At 41.6% G+C, this 17,472-nt stretch overlaps 1 protein-coding gene across 4 annotated transcripts in view; it reads right to left on the reverse strand.

Moving 5' to 3' along the window:
- The window catches only part of atrx (ATRX chromatin remodeler), a 34,141-nt gene extending 16,773 nt beyond the window's left edge, over positions 1-17,368 (reverse strand). For 2 of the 4 annotated variants that reach the window (XM_085170803.1, XM_085170796.1), the window contains exons 1-24: positions 17,180-17,368; positions 15,127-15,188; positions 14,986-15,035; positions 14,745-14,860; positions 14,578-14,658; positions 13,888-13,997; positions 13,711-13,778; positions 11,687-13,614; positions 11,021-11,093; positions 10,516-10,658; positions 10,249-10,413; positions 10,021-10,135; positions 9,830-9,929; positions 9,372-9,548; positions 7,548-7,689; positions 7,313-7,422; positions 6,930-7,076; positions 6,670-6,847; positions 6,170-6,307; positions 5,898-6,073; positions 5,687-5,804; positions 1,587-1,717; positions 1,229-1,323; positions 971-1,110 (exon numbers count right to left, since the gene is read on the reverse strand). In XM_085170803.1, the coding sequence (XP_085026929.1) occupies positions 971-1,110; positions 1,229-1,323; positions 1,587-1,717; positions 5,687-5,804; positions 5,898-6,073; positions 6,170-6,307; positions 6,670-6,847; positions 6,930-7,076; positions 7,313-7,422; positions 7,548-7,689; positions 9,372-9,548; positions 9,830-9,929; positions 10,021-10,135; positions 10,249-10,413; positions 10,516-10,658; positions 11,021-11,093; positions 11,687-13,614; positions 13,711-13,778; positions 13,888-13,997; positions 14,578-14,658; positions 14,745-14,860; positions 14,986-15,035; positions 15,127-15,188; positions 17,180-17,195 (4,579 nt within the window). In that variant the 5' untranslated portion in view covers positions 17,196-17,368. Of the gene's footprint in view, positions 1-970; positions 1,111-1,228; positions 1,324-1,586; positions 1,718-5,686; positions 5,805-5,897; positions 6,074-6,169; positions 6,308-6,669; positions 6,848-6,929; positions 7,077-7,312; positions 7,423-7,547; positions 7,690-9,371; positions 9,549-9,829; positions 9,930-10,020; positions 10,136-10,248; positions 10,414-10,515; positions 10,659-11,020; positions 11,094-11,686; positions 13,615-13,710; positions 13,779-13,887; positions 13,998-14,577; positions 14,659-14,744; positions 14,861-14,985; positions 15,036-15,126; positions 15,189-16,566; positions 16,682-17,175 lie in introns of those variants that run through there. The other 2 variants (XM_085170814.1, XM_085170822.1) reach the window with 2 other exon arrangements.
- Between the last annotated feature and the right edge of the window lie 104 nt (positions 17,369-17,472).

The raw sequence follows: 17,472 nt of genomic DNA on the forward strand, positions 1-17,472 counted from the left end.
CGCTGAGCCACACAGAAGTCGCCAAGACTCGCACTTAAAACCTGTAGAGTTCCAAAACTCCTCTGGCATTAACCTCAGCACAGAAACTGCCTCATTTCACAGGTTTCTATGACTGAGCATCTACAGTAGGTGTGATGTATAGATGGCTCTGTACTTTGATCCATATACTGTATCTCCATGAATCTTTGACTTTAAAGGACACAGAAGATTTTAGACTCTCACTCAAACCCACAAATAGCTGCTCATCCCTACCAACCAGTAAAGTTCCAGTTTACATCCAGGTATTTTCAGATGTGACCCTTTAGGTATAAAAGGTCATCACTTTTTCCATGTCATTCTATTAGGCCTTTAATTAAAACTTTTGCTTAATTAGCGTATTGATTTTTTTTCTTAATAGGCATAAAAATTCTCACATTATAGCTAAAAATGTGTTTAAAGACTTTGAATCAAATCATCCTGGATTAAAGACAGAAGTCAAAACATCTATGGAGACATCGGGTTCATGAGAATGGGATGGAAATGCGTGCATTTCATATTTGTTTATACCGAGAGGCGCACTCATCAACAGCTTCTGCCTGTAGCAGCAGCTGGATGTGAAGCCTCCTAATTTCTAAATAAAACAGAAGGATATCACAATATAATCATCACTCCTCAGTATGTGGGAATGAATAAGGACAAATGGATCAGCTCGGAGCCTGTTATACTTCAGCATAAAATAAAAAGGCTTGAATATAGGCTTTTTTTTTTTTTTTTACCTGGGCTCACAGACAAGCAGGTAGTGTGCGTGGTTCCCTGAGGTCAGATCTGATAAAACAGATTCCCCTCTCACTAACTAATTACTTAGAGAGTAGGAAGGACTGAATCAGAGCCTGAAATGTTATATAGATTTCCAACCATGCAGTACAGTTCATGACCCTCTTAAACCCAGCCAATCAATCGTAGTCCCCTCTGTGTGTTATTGCACACTCACGTTCCTCTACAGACTCCGCTCTGTTTCGGCCCTCGCCGTTCCTGCCACGAGAGCTGGTGTTCCACTCTTTGATGACCTCAACATCATCACTGTCCGAATCGTCAGATCCCTTCTTTTTCCCTTTTCCCTGCTTCTTTTTCCTATTAGCCAGGAGGCACAGCGAGACTGGGTTAGCAAGAGTAAGATGCCGAGTAGAAAAGCAGTTTAATTATGTCATATCTGTATAAAGAAATAAATAACAAACAAACATGACTTTACTTTTTGATCTTCTCATCTTCAGAGGTCAAACTCATTGAGGATTCTTCTGTTTCTGAAGCAATGAAGTCATCCATGCTGTCCTCGTCAAAGAAACCCTGCAGGAAAGTACACTTGTGTGAGACTCAACTGTGCAGCAATGCAGGTCAGCTGTACGCAGGGCTCGATCTTGGGCAGCAAAAACGATGCATAAGGGGAAAAGTTTTGCTTCAGTAGCAGTATGTGGTGTTCTTGCTCGAAGCGTGACCTGTCAGCAATGTGTTTCTATTGTTTTGCTACAGTGTGCGCAATTTGTGGGAATGTATTTCTAGTTTTTCAGTCAGTGTTTGCTGTGGTTTAGTCTAGTCTTCCGCAGCCCTACCCTGTTTTCTTTACTGATGTAGTCCAGCTGAAGGCACCAGGGATGGGTCCAGATTCTGCTGAGCATCTGGAAATCCTGGAAGAGTTTGGTCCCCGCACGGCCCCGGCTCCCCTCCACAGCATTCCCCACACCTGCACGCAAGGGAAAGAATATGAGGGAGAAGATGGATGTGTGTTTGCATTACGTACCTGACAGCATGCTCTTAAACCTTTTATACATACAGACGATAAGAACAGGAGCAACTGAGTTTAACTCTCTGTAATCTTTCAAAAAGAGGAAACCTGACAAACTGACAGACAGCTAAACTTAACTAAGAAATTTCTGAGAACACCAATCATAATTTAGTTTTAATTTTAAGGATCACAAACCACTCTTTCAAACTACATATGATCCATTAAGAGCTTTAAATTTACATGTTTTCACAGCCCATCATCAAACAATGTAAAACAATAAATAAACTCTTGTTTTTAATAATTAAAAAATTATCCTTGTTGGTCTTCAGACAACAATTCTGACGGCTAAAGAACCAAATGGGACAGGCGAAAAAAAAATAAAATAAAATAAAATAATTAAAAAAAATATATTTTGGTCATGAGAGATTGTTAGAAACACAATTCACACCTTTGTCAGTATTAAGCCTTTAAGCTGTAACCACACAGGGCTGAATGGAAGGAGAAGTAAGAGTGGCAGTCCATGGTGGTTCAAAATCTCCCATCTGCACTGACACTGTACCGCCTCTTCCTTGGATCTTATCCCTTCTTCTGAAACCTCAACATTATCATTTGCTTCTTTTTTCACATCTTCCTCTACCTTTTCCACCACTACTCCCTCTCTCCCTTGTATCCACTTCATCATCTTCCTTCCACACCCCGTGCCTCAACTCCACTGTCTAAAACGTGCATAAGTTGTTTAGTCGGAATAATTAAACAGTTTATTACTGTCAGCAGATTAAATATGCATTTCTCCCCAGTAACTGAACTGCTCACAACTAGCCAGCCATAACAACAAATGAGCCTTGACTAACCAGGTTTGGACTCCTCCACAGTAAACAGATATGGAAGCTTCACACAGCTGAGGTCAACAGTAATTTGACAATTAATACAGATTAATGCTGGCCAGAGTGTCAGAGGGGGATATAGCAAAATATTTAATTGGTACTCGGAGGTTGTTGTTGTTGTTTTTTTTTTATAGTGAACAAGCTCTAAGCAATCCCAACTCATCTTAAAAAGGATTCAACTCTTAATTTTAAACCTACACACAACACTGAAAAAACAACAAAGCAAAAGGTCTGTGAAGGTTCTCAGTCATCCAGGTCATCATAGTCTAAGAAGCTTGGAAAGAAAAGTGTCTGGACTTCTTTAGGTTGCTTGAAGACGTTTCACCTCTCATCCGAGAAGCTTCTTCAGTTCTAGGAACTGAACTGATGAACTGAAGAACCTAGAACTGAAGAAGCTTCTCGGATGAGAGGTGAAACGTCTTCAAGAAACCTAAAGAAGTCCAGACGCTTTTCTTTCCAAGCTCCTTAGACAACAAACCAAAAACAGCATTTGGAGTGAGACTCACATTTGAGCTCTAATTTTATCAATTATCCTCAAGATGCTTTTAAAAGTTGATTAGAGGTCAGCGCTCCACCCATCAGGCCTTTATAGTAAGAGTAGCGAGGGGGAAGTCGCTCCTGTCTAAAACACACATGACAGCCTGCTGGGAGTTTGCCAAAAGGAACCTTAATGAGTTTCATACAGTTAGAAGAAATATCGTCTTGTCTGACGAAACAAAGATTGAATTATTTGGTCACAATATCCAACAGCATGTATCGTGGAAACCACAATTCAGGAATGCCTCATTGACACTGTTGTTACAGGTCAATACAGCGGTGGCTGACTGTGACAGTTTTTCTGTTACATAATGTGGGAGATTAGCTGGACAGACGCATACAAAAAATGGATTAAAAAAAAAAAGTCTAACTTTACTCTGAGATCCTGAGAGCTCTAAAGTGTCCACGTCAACAAGATAATGACCTAAAAGGTGCTGCCAGATAGATACAAAAGTGGCTTGGGTTAAGCTCTAAAAATGTTTTATGTTATGAAAAAGATTATCATCAAGACTATTGTGCTGCATTAGTTATTAATCTTTGACTTCTCTTCCACAGGCTGTATTTTATCCTGTCTTCCTCCCCTCAACCCCAACTGGTTATAGCAGACTGCTGCCCCACCCTAAGCTTGATTCTGTCAGAGGTTTTTCCTTCCCACTATTGTCAAGTGCTTGCGCATAGGGGGGTCGTCTGATTGTTGGGGTGTTTTCTCAATTATTTTAAGGTGCTTATCTTACAATATCAAGCTCCTCGAGTTGACTATTGCCGACATTTGGTACTATATGAATTAAATTTAACTCAATTATTTGCTCTCGTCGTCTTATAGCATCATGTTCCCCCTCTAATTCCTAAAAGGGCAAACTCCCTCACCATTTAGATCAACCTGAGCCAAGATGATAAAAATCGCCTCTGACAGCTAGAGAGTACAGACATCAACAAAATACTCAACAAAGCATGTCCGGAGAGACCTGAAAATGGCTGTTCACATTATCGGCACATCAAACCTGGTTGACTTTTTTACATTTTTCTGCCAAGAAGGATGGGAGATCACTTTTAATAAGATTTGAGGATGGCTCAGCTGCCAAGACTTCCTTCAACAACAAAGTACAAATGCAAAGGTTGGAATACTTGCAAATTAGCCATTTCATTATTTTTCTTACATTTACACAATACCCAAAGACCTGTTTTTGTTTGAATACGGTTGAGTATTGTGTGCAGACAGACAAGAAAATAAAATGAATTTGCTCCATTTTAAATTAGTCTGAAAATGTGGAAAACGTGCAACGGCCTGAAAACTTTGCTTGAAGTTGACTGTGCAGCGCATTTACAAAGTAATTATACAGACAAAACTAAAACCAAGCAATAAGTGCAAATCATTCTTCTCAAGGAATGAACACTGAAACCACAAAAACACAATAAAGCCGATGATTAATAGCTAATTCTTAGCCTTATAATCTGCTCCATCAGCTGCTTCCTAGAGCAAAAAGCAGTCGCTAAAACACTAACGTACCTATTCGGGACGCTGACCTGCACTGACCCCAAGACATCAGAAGTTAGTTCAAGTTTTACATAAGCAGTGGAATTAAAGGAGAGAATATTTATGGCTATTCCCACCACAACCCGTGGTGGTCTTTAGTCTGAAGACACCACTTTAAAACACTAAATCCTCTGTCACAACATCAGCGCTGTGCACTGTGGACAACCCAGCCTAATGAGCCACAACACATACCAACAATCCGTCCAAACACTCCTGTTCTTAAATACCAGCCCTCCTGATCTTTGTTTTTGCTTTTGGTGTAAAACCTCTGGCCCCTTCTCCCTAGAAATTTCTTTCCCTTCCCTTTATTGCCACACAATCCCTCCCCTCTTACCCCACACCCTCTGTTCCCTCACTCCCAGAGCTCTTCATTAGGGAGACGTGGGAAACTGGGCTTAAACCCTGCCTGCGGCACTGTGCCAGCTGCCACTCTTACACACACACACACACACACTCTCTCAGAGGAAAAGTTCACTAAATGACTTAACAATGTGCCACCAGAAAGACCCTCCATTTATCTAAAAACCTTGTCTGAGCAAATCCAGTAAGGAGAGCACTTTCAAGAGAAACAGAACTCCCGCAGTAGGATTTAACCTAGTCCTAGCCTATACATGTTTTCCAGTCAAATTCCCTAATTTTGTTTTAGTCTAAGCGTGGTCTAAATCTTTGTATGAGCAATCAGATCAGACTTGTCACTGGGAAAGCACTGCTAGCAGCCACAAGAGTCCTTGCTGTTCATAACCCCCAAAGATCCAAATAGTTTAAAGCAGTGGTTGTCAAACTGCACCATGGGCCCACACTGGTGAGGCAGAGAGCCACTGCAGCAGGGCGTGTATAACCATGGGAAAAATATGGGGAGTTAAATTAACACAATTTTAGTACCAAAGAGTTTTCGTCTAGTTGGGACTAAAACGTAGGGTTGTTGAACATCAACAAAGCAAAAAACAAACTGCACTAAAGCTTGGTTCTCACCTGTGAAGTGCTCCAGGTAGTATCTGTAAAGTTTAGCCTGGATTGGAGTCATTCTGACTGACAACACATACTCATGCTTGGGAGGTAGGAACTTGGTGAGTGCAGTGTAATCTTTTCTCTGTAGGAAAAGCAAATGCATTATTTAAGCAGGAAGTCAAAGGAGGCCTGAGAGAATCATTTCAAACATAAAAATGTTTTTTTAAATATATACCTGGACGCATCCAGCAAGCATCTCATAAAGAATGTGAGCTCTTTTCTTCATGACCCGGACATCTTGTAGGGTGGAGTCGGCACACTGACCGTTCTGGATGGGGTTAATAAAGCGGTTCCTAAACTCCTTAACTGAACCAAGCAGGTTTTCCTTAATGAAGTTCACCATGCAGTGGTCTGGTAAGGAGACAAAAGTCAGAAAAGTTATTTTTAAAAAGTAAACAAAAATCATCCATATAAATGATTCACATGGATGATAGCAGGAAGTCTCACATTCAATAAGGTTATTTTGCAGCGGCGTTCCAGTCAGCACAATCCTCCTCCTCGTCCTGATCGAGTTCATTGCTTTGGACACAGCAGAGGCCTCATTCTTCAAGATGTGGCCTTCATCACAGATCGCCAAGTCTGGCCCTAGTAAAAATGAACACAAGGATAATTTTAATGCAGCCAATTTCAGATCAGGTCACACCGCTGGAATGGCACGCACATCGCAAAAAAAAAAGGGGTTTACCAGTAACAGGCTCAGATGTAAACAAAAGAAAATGAAAACAGTTTGGCTAATTTGGTACATGTGGCCACATTAGAACAGCTAACGTGCAAAAAACAACCCCAGGACTGAGTCTACATTCAGCCAGAGATGTACTCACTTAAAGTGAATGTTTGTTTTAGTTTATATGAGTTTAAAAAAGGGATCATTTGGACCACAAGATTGATTTTTAGGAGCACAGAAAGATAACCTAAGTCCATAACATGTAACGTAAAAATCACTCTACCTGGATCTACCAGAGTCTTCTGAAAAGTCTCTTTGAGCTTCTTGCTCTTGATGTTCCTGCCCTGCGTCAGGTTTCGGTACATTTCGTAGCCCATGATCATAACGCCGCCCATCTCCTGCCATCGCTGAAGGGCGTACGCTCGCTCCTGTGGCCTCTTCACTGTGGCCAGCTCAGTTACCTGTTGAGCACAAAATATATGCTAAGCAAGCAACGCACTGGAAACAGAAAAGGCTTGAAAGGTCACAAGGGCAACCCATTACCTCTAAACTCTCTTCATCCTTCATTCCTTCTTGCCACTTTTCAAATTCATTGAGCCAGTTCAGGACAGTGTTCAGGGGGCAAACCACCAGTGCTGTGGTGAAATCGAGCTTCTCACAAAGCAGCAACGTGTGAAGAAATGTCACCACCTACAGGACAAAACGAGTCAAATGTTGCACCAACAGCACAGAGCTTTGGAACATTTTTATCAGACTGCCTTTTAATATAAGCACTGATTTTGACAATTGCTTCTCTGTGCTGTTCTAAGGTTCCACAGGAGGTCATTTCTGTAAGTTTGGGGCAGCTAAAAACATTGCATTACACAACTGGTGTAGTTTGCACAAGAGTGAAAGTGAACACAGACAATATAAGGCAAGTAACTCACTTGCAGAGTCTTTCCCAGGCCCATACAGTGGGCAAGGATGCAGCCAGAGCCAGAAGACTTCTCAATTTTTTTCATCGATTCACAGCAGCAGTCCCACATAAACTGCACTCCTGACAGGGACACAAAACACACACAATAGGAAACATCAGTGCCAAGCACCTCAGGCTTGCTTTGCTTTTTTTTTTTTTCCTCCAGCTCCTACCGGTTCAAAATTCTTTGTGCATTGTGTCCTTACCATCAACCTGGTGAGGTTTGAGCTTTGTCACCAGGTTCCTGTGCACCTGTACCAGAGGCTCTTTGGTTTCTTCGTCCTCGTCCAGCACCAGCTTGGTAGTGATGGGGCAGACAACCTGGGAAGACTCCTCCACCACAATCACCTGCAAAATGAAGAAGAGCCAAAAAGATTATTTTAATTCTAAAATCTGGAAGTAATGTCTTAAGTAAAAGAAATATATCACCAATTCTTCCAGTATGTTAAATTTCTCACTTTGTATCTCCAACAAAATACCTCGCTCTCTTTATGTCTGTGTATGTGAAGGAAGCCCGTTTAGGCTAATGCATGGTCAATTTCACAAATTAAGAGAAAAATCCATCATGCACTTTTGGCAATTCTGACTAAACCATGGCGCATTTTATTCATTTTAATAAAAAAATAAAGTACTTACGGAAACACCCTGCTGCTCGTTACACTTTCATTTTCTAAAAATGTCCTTTAAATGTATTTAACAGCAGAGCTACCCCTGAATTATAAGCACATGGCTGACTTTTTACATGGGTCGTTAATATTGGCAACCATTGTAGCCACCACAACTGGCACTTTGTATGCTGGATGCATACAGGCTGTTATGAAACCATGCTAACGCTAGTGCTAACACAACCACCAATAATACAACAGGGAGATAATAGAGAACAAGAAACAAAAATGGAGACAGCTGTGAAGCATGCTGTGGTTCTGTGTGGCCCTCATCTCCCCAACATCTGCTTCTCTCCAGTAAATGTTTGATTTGGACCAGCAGCTCCACCAACCCACTTACTGTTGGCAGTACTGCTCCCAGAGGCAGCCATCAGCGGACTGCTATGGGCTTCTTTTAGATGAAGGTTTAAAAGAAAAAAGAAAAAAAAAATTGTGCCACTGCAGGCAAAAGAGGATGAGCAGAGTGGTTCAAAGGCCACAGCTGCCAGAGAGTCCTGGTGCAAACACCAGGAACATTTTACATCATATGCAGGAGTTACAGGACAACAGGAAACAGTCAGACTTTATTTAGCAGGACAATTTCTGCAAGTTTCATCTGACTCACGACCCCCCCACCAAAAAAGAAGAGATTTAATGGTTCTCAAATGTCATGCACCACAAAACAAGTCTACCCCACACACTATAGATCCCAATAACAAAAATGTTATCACAATTAAATTTGTGACTAAATGGTCCACATGGCAGTTTAGCAAATCGCTTTATTGTAATTCTTATTTTCTCTACCAAAAAAAACATATCCATTCGACTTGATTTCACTCTGGATTTTTCTTTATTCGTAGCCATTTACCACCCACACTGCAGCAGCATTCCCACCACTGAGAACCAACTCAAAATCAGCGTGATGAGTTCTAACCTACTAGCATTTGTGCCAAGTTTTAATTTGTAGTAAGAGGGAGATTGGTCAGGAAATGTGTTATTGGCCTATTAAACATAAATTTGCATTGGCATACACACCAACCGTCAAAGTGCAGGATCCCTGTTAGTTTCATACCAGTGTATTTCACAAGCTAGTTGACAGCCCATCTTTTCACACTAACCTTTCTGAATCTTTGATTCATATATTTGTTTTATGGTAATTACTATAACTTCCAAAGCAGACTCTCCAACTGCTTGATCTGAAAAACTTAAGACACATGATTTGATTTAGTATAAAGTGCAAATAATGAAACGTACTGCTCATCATTAGATCCTCTAACAACTAATATTGAGTGGAAACTCTTCATTTTCTTTCCACTTCCTACAACAGCTCAGGGCTTTGAATATCGAGTCCATATTCCTGATAACAGCCGCACATTTCATCTTTACCTCTCGAAGTTTCTCCCTGAGTGCCTCTCTCTCAGCTATGCGCTTTCTCCTCTCCTCCTCTTCTTTCAAAGCATCCCTCGTCTCCGTCCGCAGTTTGTCATCCTTCAGGATTTTGCGGATCTTCTTTCGGCCTTTGCGTCCTTCTCCATCTTGGTCCTCCCCGCCCTCCTCTCCACTCTGTGGAAATGAACATCAAGTTCAGCCCTCTGATGTTCAGCCCTTAGGCATGGGGGGGAGCACTTCCTAAGATCAGTAGCTGAGCAGCCCCATGATTGGTTTGTGGCCACAATAATCCCCACAACACACTCCAGGGTAAGTTTAAATAACATTTTAAGTGTCGTGCATGACTTGACTTGGTAAATTTCACGTGGCTCCATTTCCTCTACCTAGTAATCCTACTATGAAAAAAGAAGCTTTGGGATAGTTTAGGAGCACCAAGTGCACTGCATTTAAAACACCTTCTCATTGCTTGAAGAAGAATCCTGAACTTTGATCCTGCGTCGCTTCTTCTTCTGAGCATAACTTCTCTGTTTTTCATCATCCTTCTTCTTCGCAGCTCTGCAGGAATAAAAAGAACAATACTAGATTTGTCGGGCTCCACCAGCAGTGAAATAAGTCACCACCACTGGTTGGAGTTCTTTCTTCTCACCTGGTCTTTCGACGCTTGTCTTCATTGTCTGAGTCGCTAACCACCTCACTCACGGCAGACTCTCCACTGGACTCTGACTTTTCAAAGTCTGAGTCTGCAGAGTCATCGCTGTCCACTGAAATGCAAATAAAAAAACAAAACGTAAACCTGTCATCTAACAGCTTTTTCAAATATTTTAACCTCAAATAGGACGTGGCACAGAGACTGAATTATAATTTCAGAACAAACCTTTCCGTCCTGACTTCTTCTTGCCCTTCTTCTTCTCTTTCCCAGCAGCCTTCTCCTCTCCTGATTCACCCTCACTCAGTGAGAGTTTATGACGAAGCAGTTTATGGCGTCTGCCACTCTTCTTCACCTCGACATCAGAGCCAGAGTCTTCTGTATCCTCATCATCTTCATGGGATGAAAAAAATGTTTTGAAAATGTTCATGAAGATGAGTATTATTAAAAATAAATAAATAAGTAAAATCCTAGGATTATTTAACAAATTTCTACCTTGCTGCTCGTCTTCTTCATTTTCTTTTTTAACTTTCTTGGAGGACTTCTCCTCCTTTTCTGCCTCTTCATTGTCAGAGGAGCTCTCTGCTCCCGAGGAGTAGTTCGATTTTATTTGGGCAAGAAGCATTTTCTTTGCAATCCTGCAGGTAAAGAGAAATAAAATCATAAAAACCTGATTTTACAAAAACATTCTAGCCCCCCCAAAAATGAACAAACAAATAAAACATTTGTGTGGAACCTTGTAAAGTTAGTGCAATATAATATAAATCAGAGCATTCGAACACCAGTTTCTCCTTTGAGATTGTTTCAATGTAACAACTGAATACTACTAGTACTACAACACCATTATAAACACTGCAAAAAATACTGATATACCAGTGTAGCCTTACAGACAGTGTCAATTATTTGAAATGAAAGAAGAACAATTTCCTAGCTGTTTTTGTTTGCAATTTACAAAAATGACAAATGCATGATTGGAAGAATCAATTTCTTTTACAAGTACCTGTTCTCAGGATCGTCGTCATCATCGTCGTCACAAAACCCAGTAATTCCCTCTTTAGTGTCCACTTCATCTCCTGTACAAAACACCACACATTATAGCAAACCTCTCCGACATTTAAACAGATGAAAGACATTATCAATATAAAAAATTGCTAAATTAGAATGATTCCTTCACAATTTTCTTTTATATTGCCATGAACTTGTAGATGACTTTAATAAGAATAAAGAGAGTAATCAAAATTATCCCATGTATATGGAAGTATAATACAGAGTTTGAACAGAAGTCAGGGCTAAATGTCGCAATTATTTAGGTTACTACAGCTGGACAGTTCCAGTAAGAAATAAATTGCTGATATGAATCATTCTGGCTGGAGATATATATAGGTTTATATCTCCAGTTTATATCTCCTATATATAGGAGATATAAACTGGAGATATCTTTAAGAGGAACTGCCTTGGATCAAAACTGTTGGCTTTGATGGTAATAACTCAAAAAGATGCTGTTGTTTCCGCTGTGGTTAAAGATTAAATGTTAAAGAAGTAGTAGTAGTAACTGAAGGCCATGCAGGTCATTACAAGAAAAGTTTAAAACATCTCTGTCCTCCTGAAGCACATTCATCAGCACATTTCATTTATTTAATTCATGTTGTAAAACTTCCAGGTGTACCTGAGGATTGAAAAAAGGCTGCACTGCCTGCCAAAACGTTATCCTCCACAATAGGTTTGATCTTTTGCTCGTCGCTGTCCTCCCCAGAGGCACCTTCAGCCTCCTCTTCCTCCTCATCACTAGAGGTCAACTGTAGCTTTGAGGATGTTCTAGAGCCCTTTCCTTTGCACTTCTTTTCATAGGACCTCTTCGGCTTCGTCTCAGGTGAGTTTTTGCTTTCTTCTTTTGTGTCATCCTGCTTCTTTACACGGGTAGATCTCCTCCTCGCTACACGCGCTTTACTGTCCTTCTCCTCAGAGTCCGAGTCTGAGGAGTCTGAGCCGTTCCGTTTCTTCTTCTTGGAAGTCTTCTTACCTTTACTTGCTAGGTCTGAATCGGAGCTTACAGACTTCCTTTTGCGTTTGGACAATTTCTCTGCGTCTTCTGTGGATGGCTTTAGTTTGAGTGAATGCTTTTTAGATTTGGCGCTTCCCTCATCAGTGCTGTCGCCTGCTGCGGCTTTTTCCATCAGTACATCAGGAACTTCATCCGAATCAGAGTCAGCTGTCTTTTTATCAGAAGCCTTGGCCTGTTTCTCGTCTTCCTTTTTAGTGCTTCTGGATTTCTTGGAAGACTTGACCTTGTCTTTGTGATCTTCCTCTGACTCTGAATCCGAGTCAGAGGACACATTCTTGTCCTTATTCTCAGTCTGCTTTCTCAAAGGAGTAGTCTTCACTCTGCTAGAGCGACGGCTGGGCGGTGGGCTCTTGGTTCCATCTACTTCATCAGAAGCTGCATTTTCTTCCTCCTCGCATTCTTGTTCAGACTTTTTTGACATCTCGCCGCCCTTTTCTTTGTTTTTGGACCTGGATGACCTTGACCCACACGTTGTAACAACTGGGACAGGAGTCAGTTTCACTATAAGGTTCTTTACCTTGGGCTGGGGCTGAGTGTCTTCTGGGTTTCCATTAGACTGTGACTCGGCATCGGTGACCGAGGATGTGTCAGCCTGTGACAGCATTGTAGAATCTGCAAGACTCTCCACCATCTGAAAAAGCTCTTCAGGAACCGAAGGCGGCACAGACATAATATCATGATCTAAGGACATTTCACCAGCAGACACCAGCCCATCTTCACAAACTTCTTTTTTAATTGTCTTTTGGGTTGCGTCAGTTTCTGTTTGGTGATCTTTCATTTCACTCTGTTCTGACACCTGATCTTTTTCCACATCCTGCTCCTGAAGCGTCTCCTCATCCACCTCTTTAGGTGGATCGCTCTCCAACACCGGATCTGCAGTGTTGTCCATGGTATCATTTTCTGCAACTGCCTCAACATTAGTGCTTTTTCTAACAACGTGCTGGCCTTCATTGCCATTCTGCAACTCCATGTTTCTAAACTCAGGCTCCAAAGCCTCCTCTAAAGCACTGTGAGCTTTTCTCAAATCAGAAAGCACAGCCTTAAAGGCTTTCAAATGCCGATACCTGATAGGTCTATCTCCCTGGTCCTCGGCTTCCTGTTGAATGAACTGGATGAAAGTATTGTTCAACCCAGTTGTAGTTTCAACAAGCTTTTTTGCTTTCTTTACAAGTTCTTTTGGTATGTGCAGTTTTCTGTAGGAGAATGTCATGGTCCCCGAGTCTTCTGTGTGTTCTTTTCCATTGACGACTGCTTTGTGCTCTTTGGCTGCTTTGTTCTTATGCTTCTTGCTCTCACGTTCCTCCGTCTTCTCCGTTTTCTTTTGCTTAAGCTGTTGTTTCTCCATGATGCGACTGCATTTGGAGACCAGATCCTGGAGGGGCTCTGATCTGCAGACATAACAGTGCCACTTTGAGTTCTCATCAGTAATGCCTGAAAGCTCCTTCCTGCCCAGGTTGCGCAGAATGCACTTCTTGCAAAAGGCATTGTTGCAGTAGTCACAGCAGATGAGTTTGCCGCCTTCAGCACACCACCTGCAGAAAAAATATTTAACATGGTTTGAGGGCAAATAGCAAATGAGGTCCTCAAAAACTCCCCTAAACATTACTTTTTTTATTAGTGTAGTGTACCTGCACTGCTCATCCATCCCATCAGAGTCTCTGCTGATGTCATCACTTGTATAGTATTTGTAGCATGACTGGAGGAAGAGGAAAGAATGTAAATATTTAAAAAAAAAATAGTGAAAATGGTAGAACTTGTAATAATATGATAAAAAATATGTGAAATGTCCATCTCAGAGTCTCTACCTTGCAAATAAGTACTTTGAGCACAGGATGAACAAACACAGAGTTACGCTGGAACTGGTTCACTTGTTTTCCACAGGCAGTGCAGTTTACCTTCTTCTGCAGGGCATCATCTACAGCAAGAAGGAAGAAAAAAAACATCACTTTCCCAATCCACTTCATTTACTTTAAAATCTTATCCAGGTTCACTTTCAACGGTCAACATGACAAATCTGTCCCCCCCCCCCCCCCCCCCCCCCCCCACACGCACTTTACAAAAAGTCAGCATTCTTTTAGCGGCTGTCTAAGCATATATTAATGTTTTCCTCTGTCTGAGAGAATGACACAATTCCAATGCCCTCACCCTTACTTTAAAAGTTTAGTTGCCTCTAACCAGTTAAATTACTGTCTCCAGTTATTTAAATGCAAGCTAGGCAGATCACTCTCATGGTAGTTTGAGGTCACGTGCCTGCACTCTGTGGACTGCTGCTGGCAACAGGAGAATCAGGTCTACTGTTGCCAGCTGCACTTTTGGAGTACGAGTCAATCCACTAGACGAGGAACTCACTGAAGAAGCAGCAAGTCCTATTACCTTATTTATTGTCACAATGTACGTTTACTTTTACACCTCTTTTTGTACCACACATGCCAAAAATCAGATTTAATTCTGTGAGAAACACTGTAAACACACATTTTAATCAGAAATATAATTACCTGTTTTTTTCTGTTTGAAATCCACTCTGAGCTTCATAGCACCTTTGTTTTCATTCCCAGCTGGCCTCATCACTAAAGTGCCTGAAGAACAAAACAGCTCCGTTTGCAACCCAGATATCCATGACATCTTGAATAAAAATTCAGAAATACCTTCGTACAGTTCATACCTTTAGAAACACTCCCCGTGTTATTGTCTGAAGGATTGTCAGAAGTGGCACCTTCACTTTCGGCCGAGGACTCGGATCCATTCTGGTCCGTGTGCTTAGCTACAGAGGTGGGCTTCCTGCAATAAGTCAGGGAATCAACTTTAACATTTCAATCTGCATCATCTCTGCGAGCTATTTTGACCGCATACAAGTGCATAAGCAACAACAAAAGGCTGACACATTTAAGAAATCTGCTCCGCACCTCTTGTTGCGAGAAGAGGAGGGCTTCATAGTTTCTGCTGAGCTACCAGGCTGGCAACGATATAAAATATATTTTAATTGCTTGAGAATGAACAAGTTTCAAACATTTAAAAAGTCTAAAACAAACGAGTGGTGAACTTACCTCTTCTTCCTTTTCCGCCATTTGGTCTAGGTGTGATTCTGAAGCAGCCAGACTCATTTTACCTGAAAAAACGTTTACAAAAAAAGTTTGCATTCTGGTTCCATATTACATCTGACAGAACAGTCAGAAACTAGAGGGAAAAAACACATTTAAAAAAGTACAGCTACATGCATTTACTGTATGAATCTATGTTCACATTCTGCATTTAAACTGAGCTTTTGTCTTTAATTTCAATCTAAACATTTCAGATCTTCTATTGTACCATGGTGCCCTGCTCTGTATAAAGCCCAAGACCAGCAGCATATCACTACTATAAATATAGAATAACAAGAATATCAACAGCAGCAGACACAAGTATGATACAAAAGACAAACACATTAAATCTTTCTTTAAGGTAAGGTGTCCAGCCCATTGGATGGCTTCGGAAAATGTAAAGGAGGGCAAGAATTTTGGACTTTGATTCTGACGTTCCTGCTTTAGGTGACAAAAAAGAAATAACTAAATGTTTTTGCCTCCGTCCCAATTTTATAGCTATTGAGAGTTATATCTTGAATAAAGTGGAGTTAATTGCATTGTGGTGCTCAAAGTGCCAAAACACCAAAATATGGTCTGTTTACTTCTTCTTCTTCTTTTTTTTTTTAAGGATAGTCCCGCTCCTTGTTTTATAGTAGTTACTAACCCCCCACCCCCACTGTGCATCTACTATGATGAGAGGCTCCAGCTCTTGACACTGTGACAGGATGTAATCTTTCATGTCCTCCAGGTGAAATGTAACGGTTGCTAGGTCTATGCTTCCTGTGGTTGGCGGATGTAGACAAGTACAAGAGAAAAAAATAGTTCCCACATAAAGCCACTTGCAACAGAGCTTTTCTTTTAATAACTATGGCGTTATTCTTCATGAGTGTATTGAGTGAGGCTTTAAGAAAGGGGAAAGTGGCATTTAGCTTTATGATATTCAGAAAAGGGACGATGTCTCCCAAAGTGCGCAACTCAGACCAAAACAATCTGTATTTGCTTGATAGGCCAACTGTTTCTCTAACGGTGATTTTATTTATATATTATTTACAGTACACCACAGCATGAAAACAAAGCTATGCCAACATTTATGTGCACGGTCTTCCGTAAACAAACTCCGACAAAACTGAACTAAATGCAGCTAAATGAGCTCCTGATGAAAACAAAAGCCAAACCGCAGGTTTTGCGAGTCCGCACAATCATGTCATTAAATATACCGCTGTGACCAGCATGTTTTATAGGCACATCTTTGGAGCATGCCGCTCTGCAGACAGAGCCGCTGCTGTTTATTTTGCCTCTTTTGCGTCATCATAACGTGCTGATTAGATGCTACGAGATGTGGTGAACAATTACCCGGGCTTGCTAGCAGCAGCCGGCCGTACGATTCTTACTCAGTTCTTCCGCGGGAGAAAGAAAAGAGCCCACCTATCTGTATTTGCAGCTTCTTTATCCTCAGCGAAGTCTTTCCGGGTTTTGGCAAGTCACAAAGTGTCGACTATCAGGGATGCCAAGTTCAGCTCTGCTAATATTAGCCCGTTTACTATTGGTACAGAACTACTTCTTTTCACTGCCCCCGTGTTGCCCTGGCAACCTTGCAGTCTCGGCCGTTCACACAAGCTCCAGTGCATGGGCATGCACCGCTGCATGCACAGGCCTTTTTCTCCCTGTGACGATGCCATGACACCAACCCGCGCGCTACCCGCAGACTGGCACTGCCTCGTATAGCATCCCGGCTAGCAACATTTAGCTGGCTCCAATTAACACAACAAAAACTACCACTCAATAAAAAAAAATCAATCACATTTAGGATTTTGATCACTTTGACAAACATCCCTGTATGCGCATGGGTGCGTCTGAATAAGCGTGTGCGCGAAATTGAGCATTACCGGCCGCGCAGCTAACGGCTGCAACCAAGCTAGCCTAGCTTGCTAACTAGCAAATAGGCTCCTATGGCCCGGCTCGCCGCTAGCGAAGGCAAGCACGGCAATCAATGCAAAACTGACTTGTCTAAACAAACAAGACAAGTGTTCGTACCTACTTCTCGCCGTCGTCATTTCTTGATTGACAAACACTGGTTTTGTCTTTGGCCCAGGCAGCCCAGCTCAGTCGAGCATACAGATTTTCACTAGTGTTAAAGCAAGAAGAAGCAAGAGAAAACCGAAACAACTCCGGTCAGTGGAGACAAAGCAGGGGGACCATCTTGCCGGATGGCTGTGGACGCAGTAAAATGGCGCATCTAGCCTCAATCCTGTGCGGATTCCTATTGGCTGACCGGCTCGTGAGCTTTGGCGCTCTGAATGGTCCAGGCTCTCCGGAGCTGATTGATCCTCC

The sequence above is a fragment of the Neolamprologus multifasciatus genome, chromosome 2, assembly GCF_963576455.1.
Source record: "Neolamprologus multifasciatus chromosome 2, fNeoMul1.2, whole genome shotgun sequence".
Lineage (NCBI taxonomy): Eukaryota > Metazoa > Chordata > Actinopteri > Cichliformes > Cichlidae > Neolamprologus > Neolamprologus multifasciatus.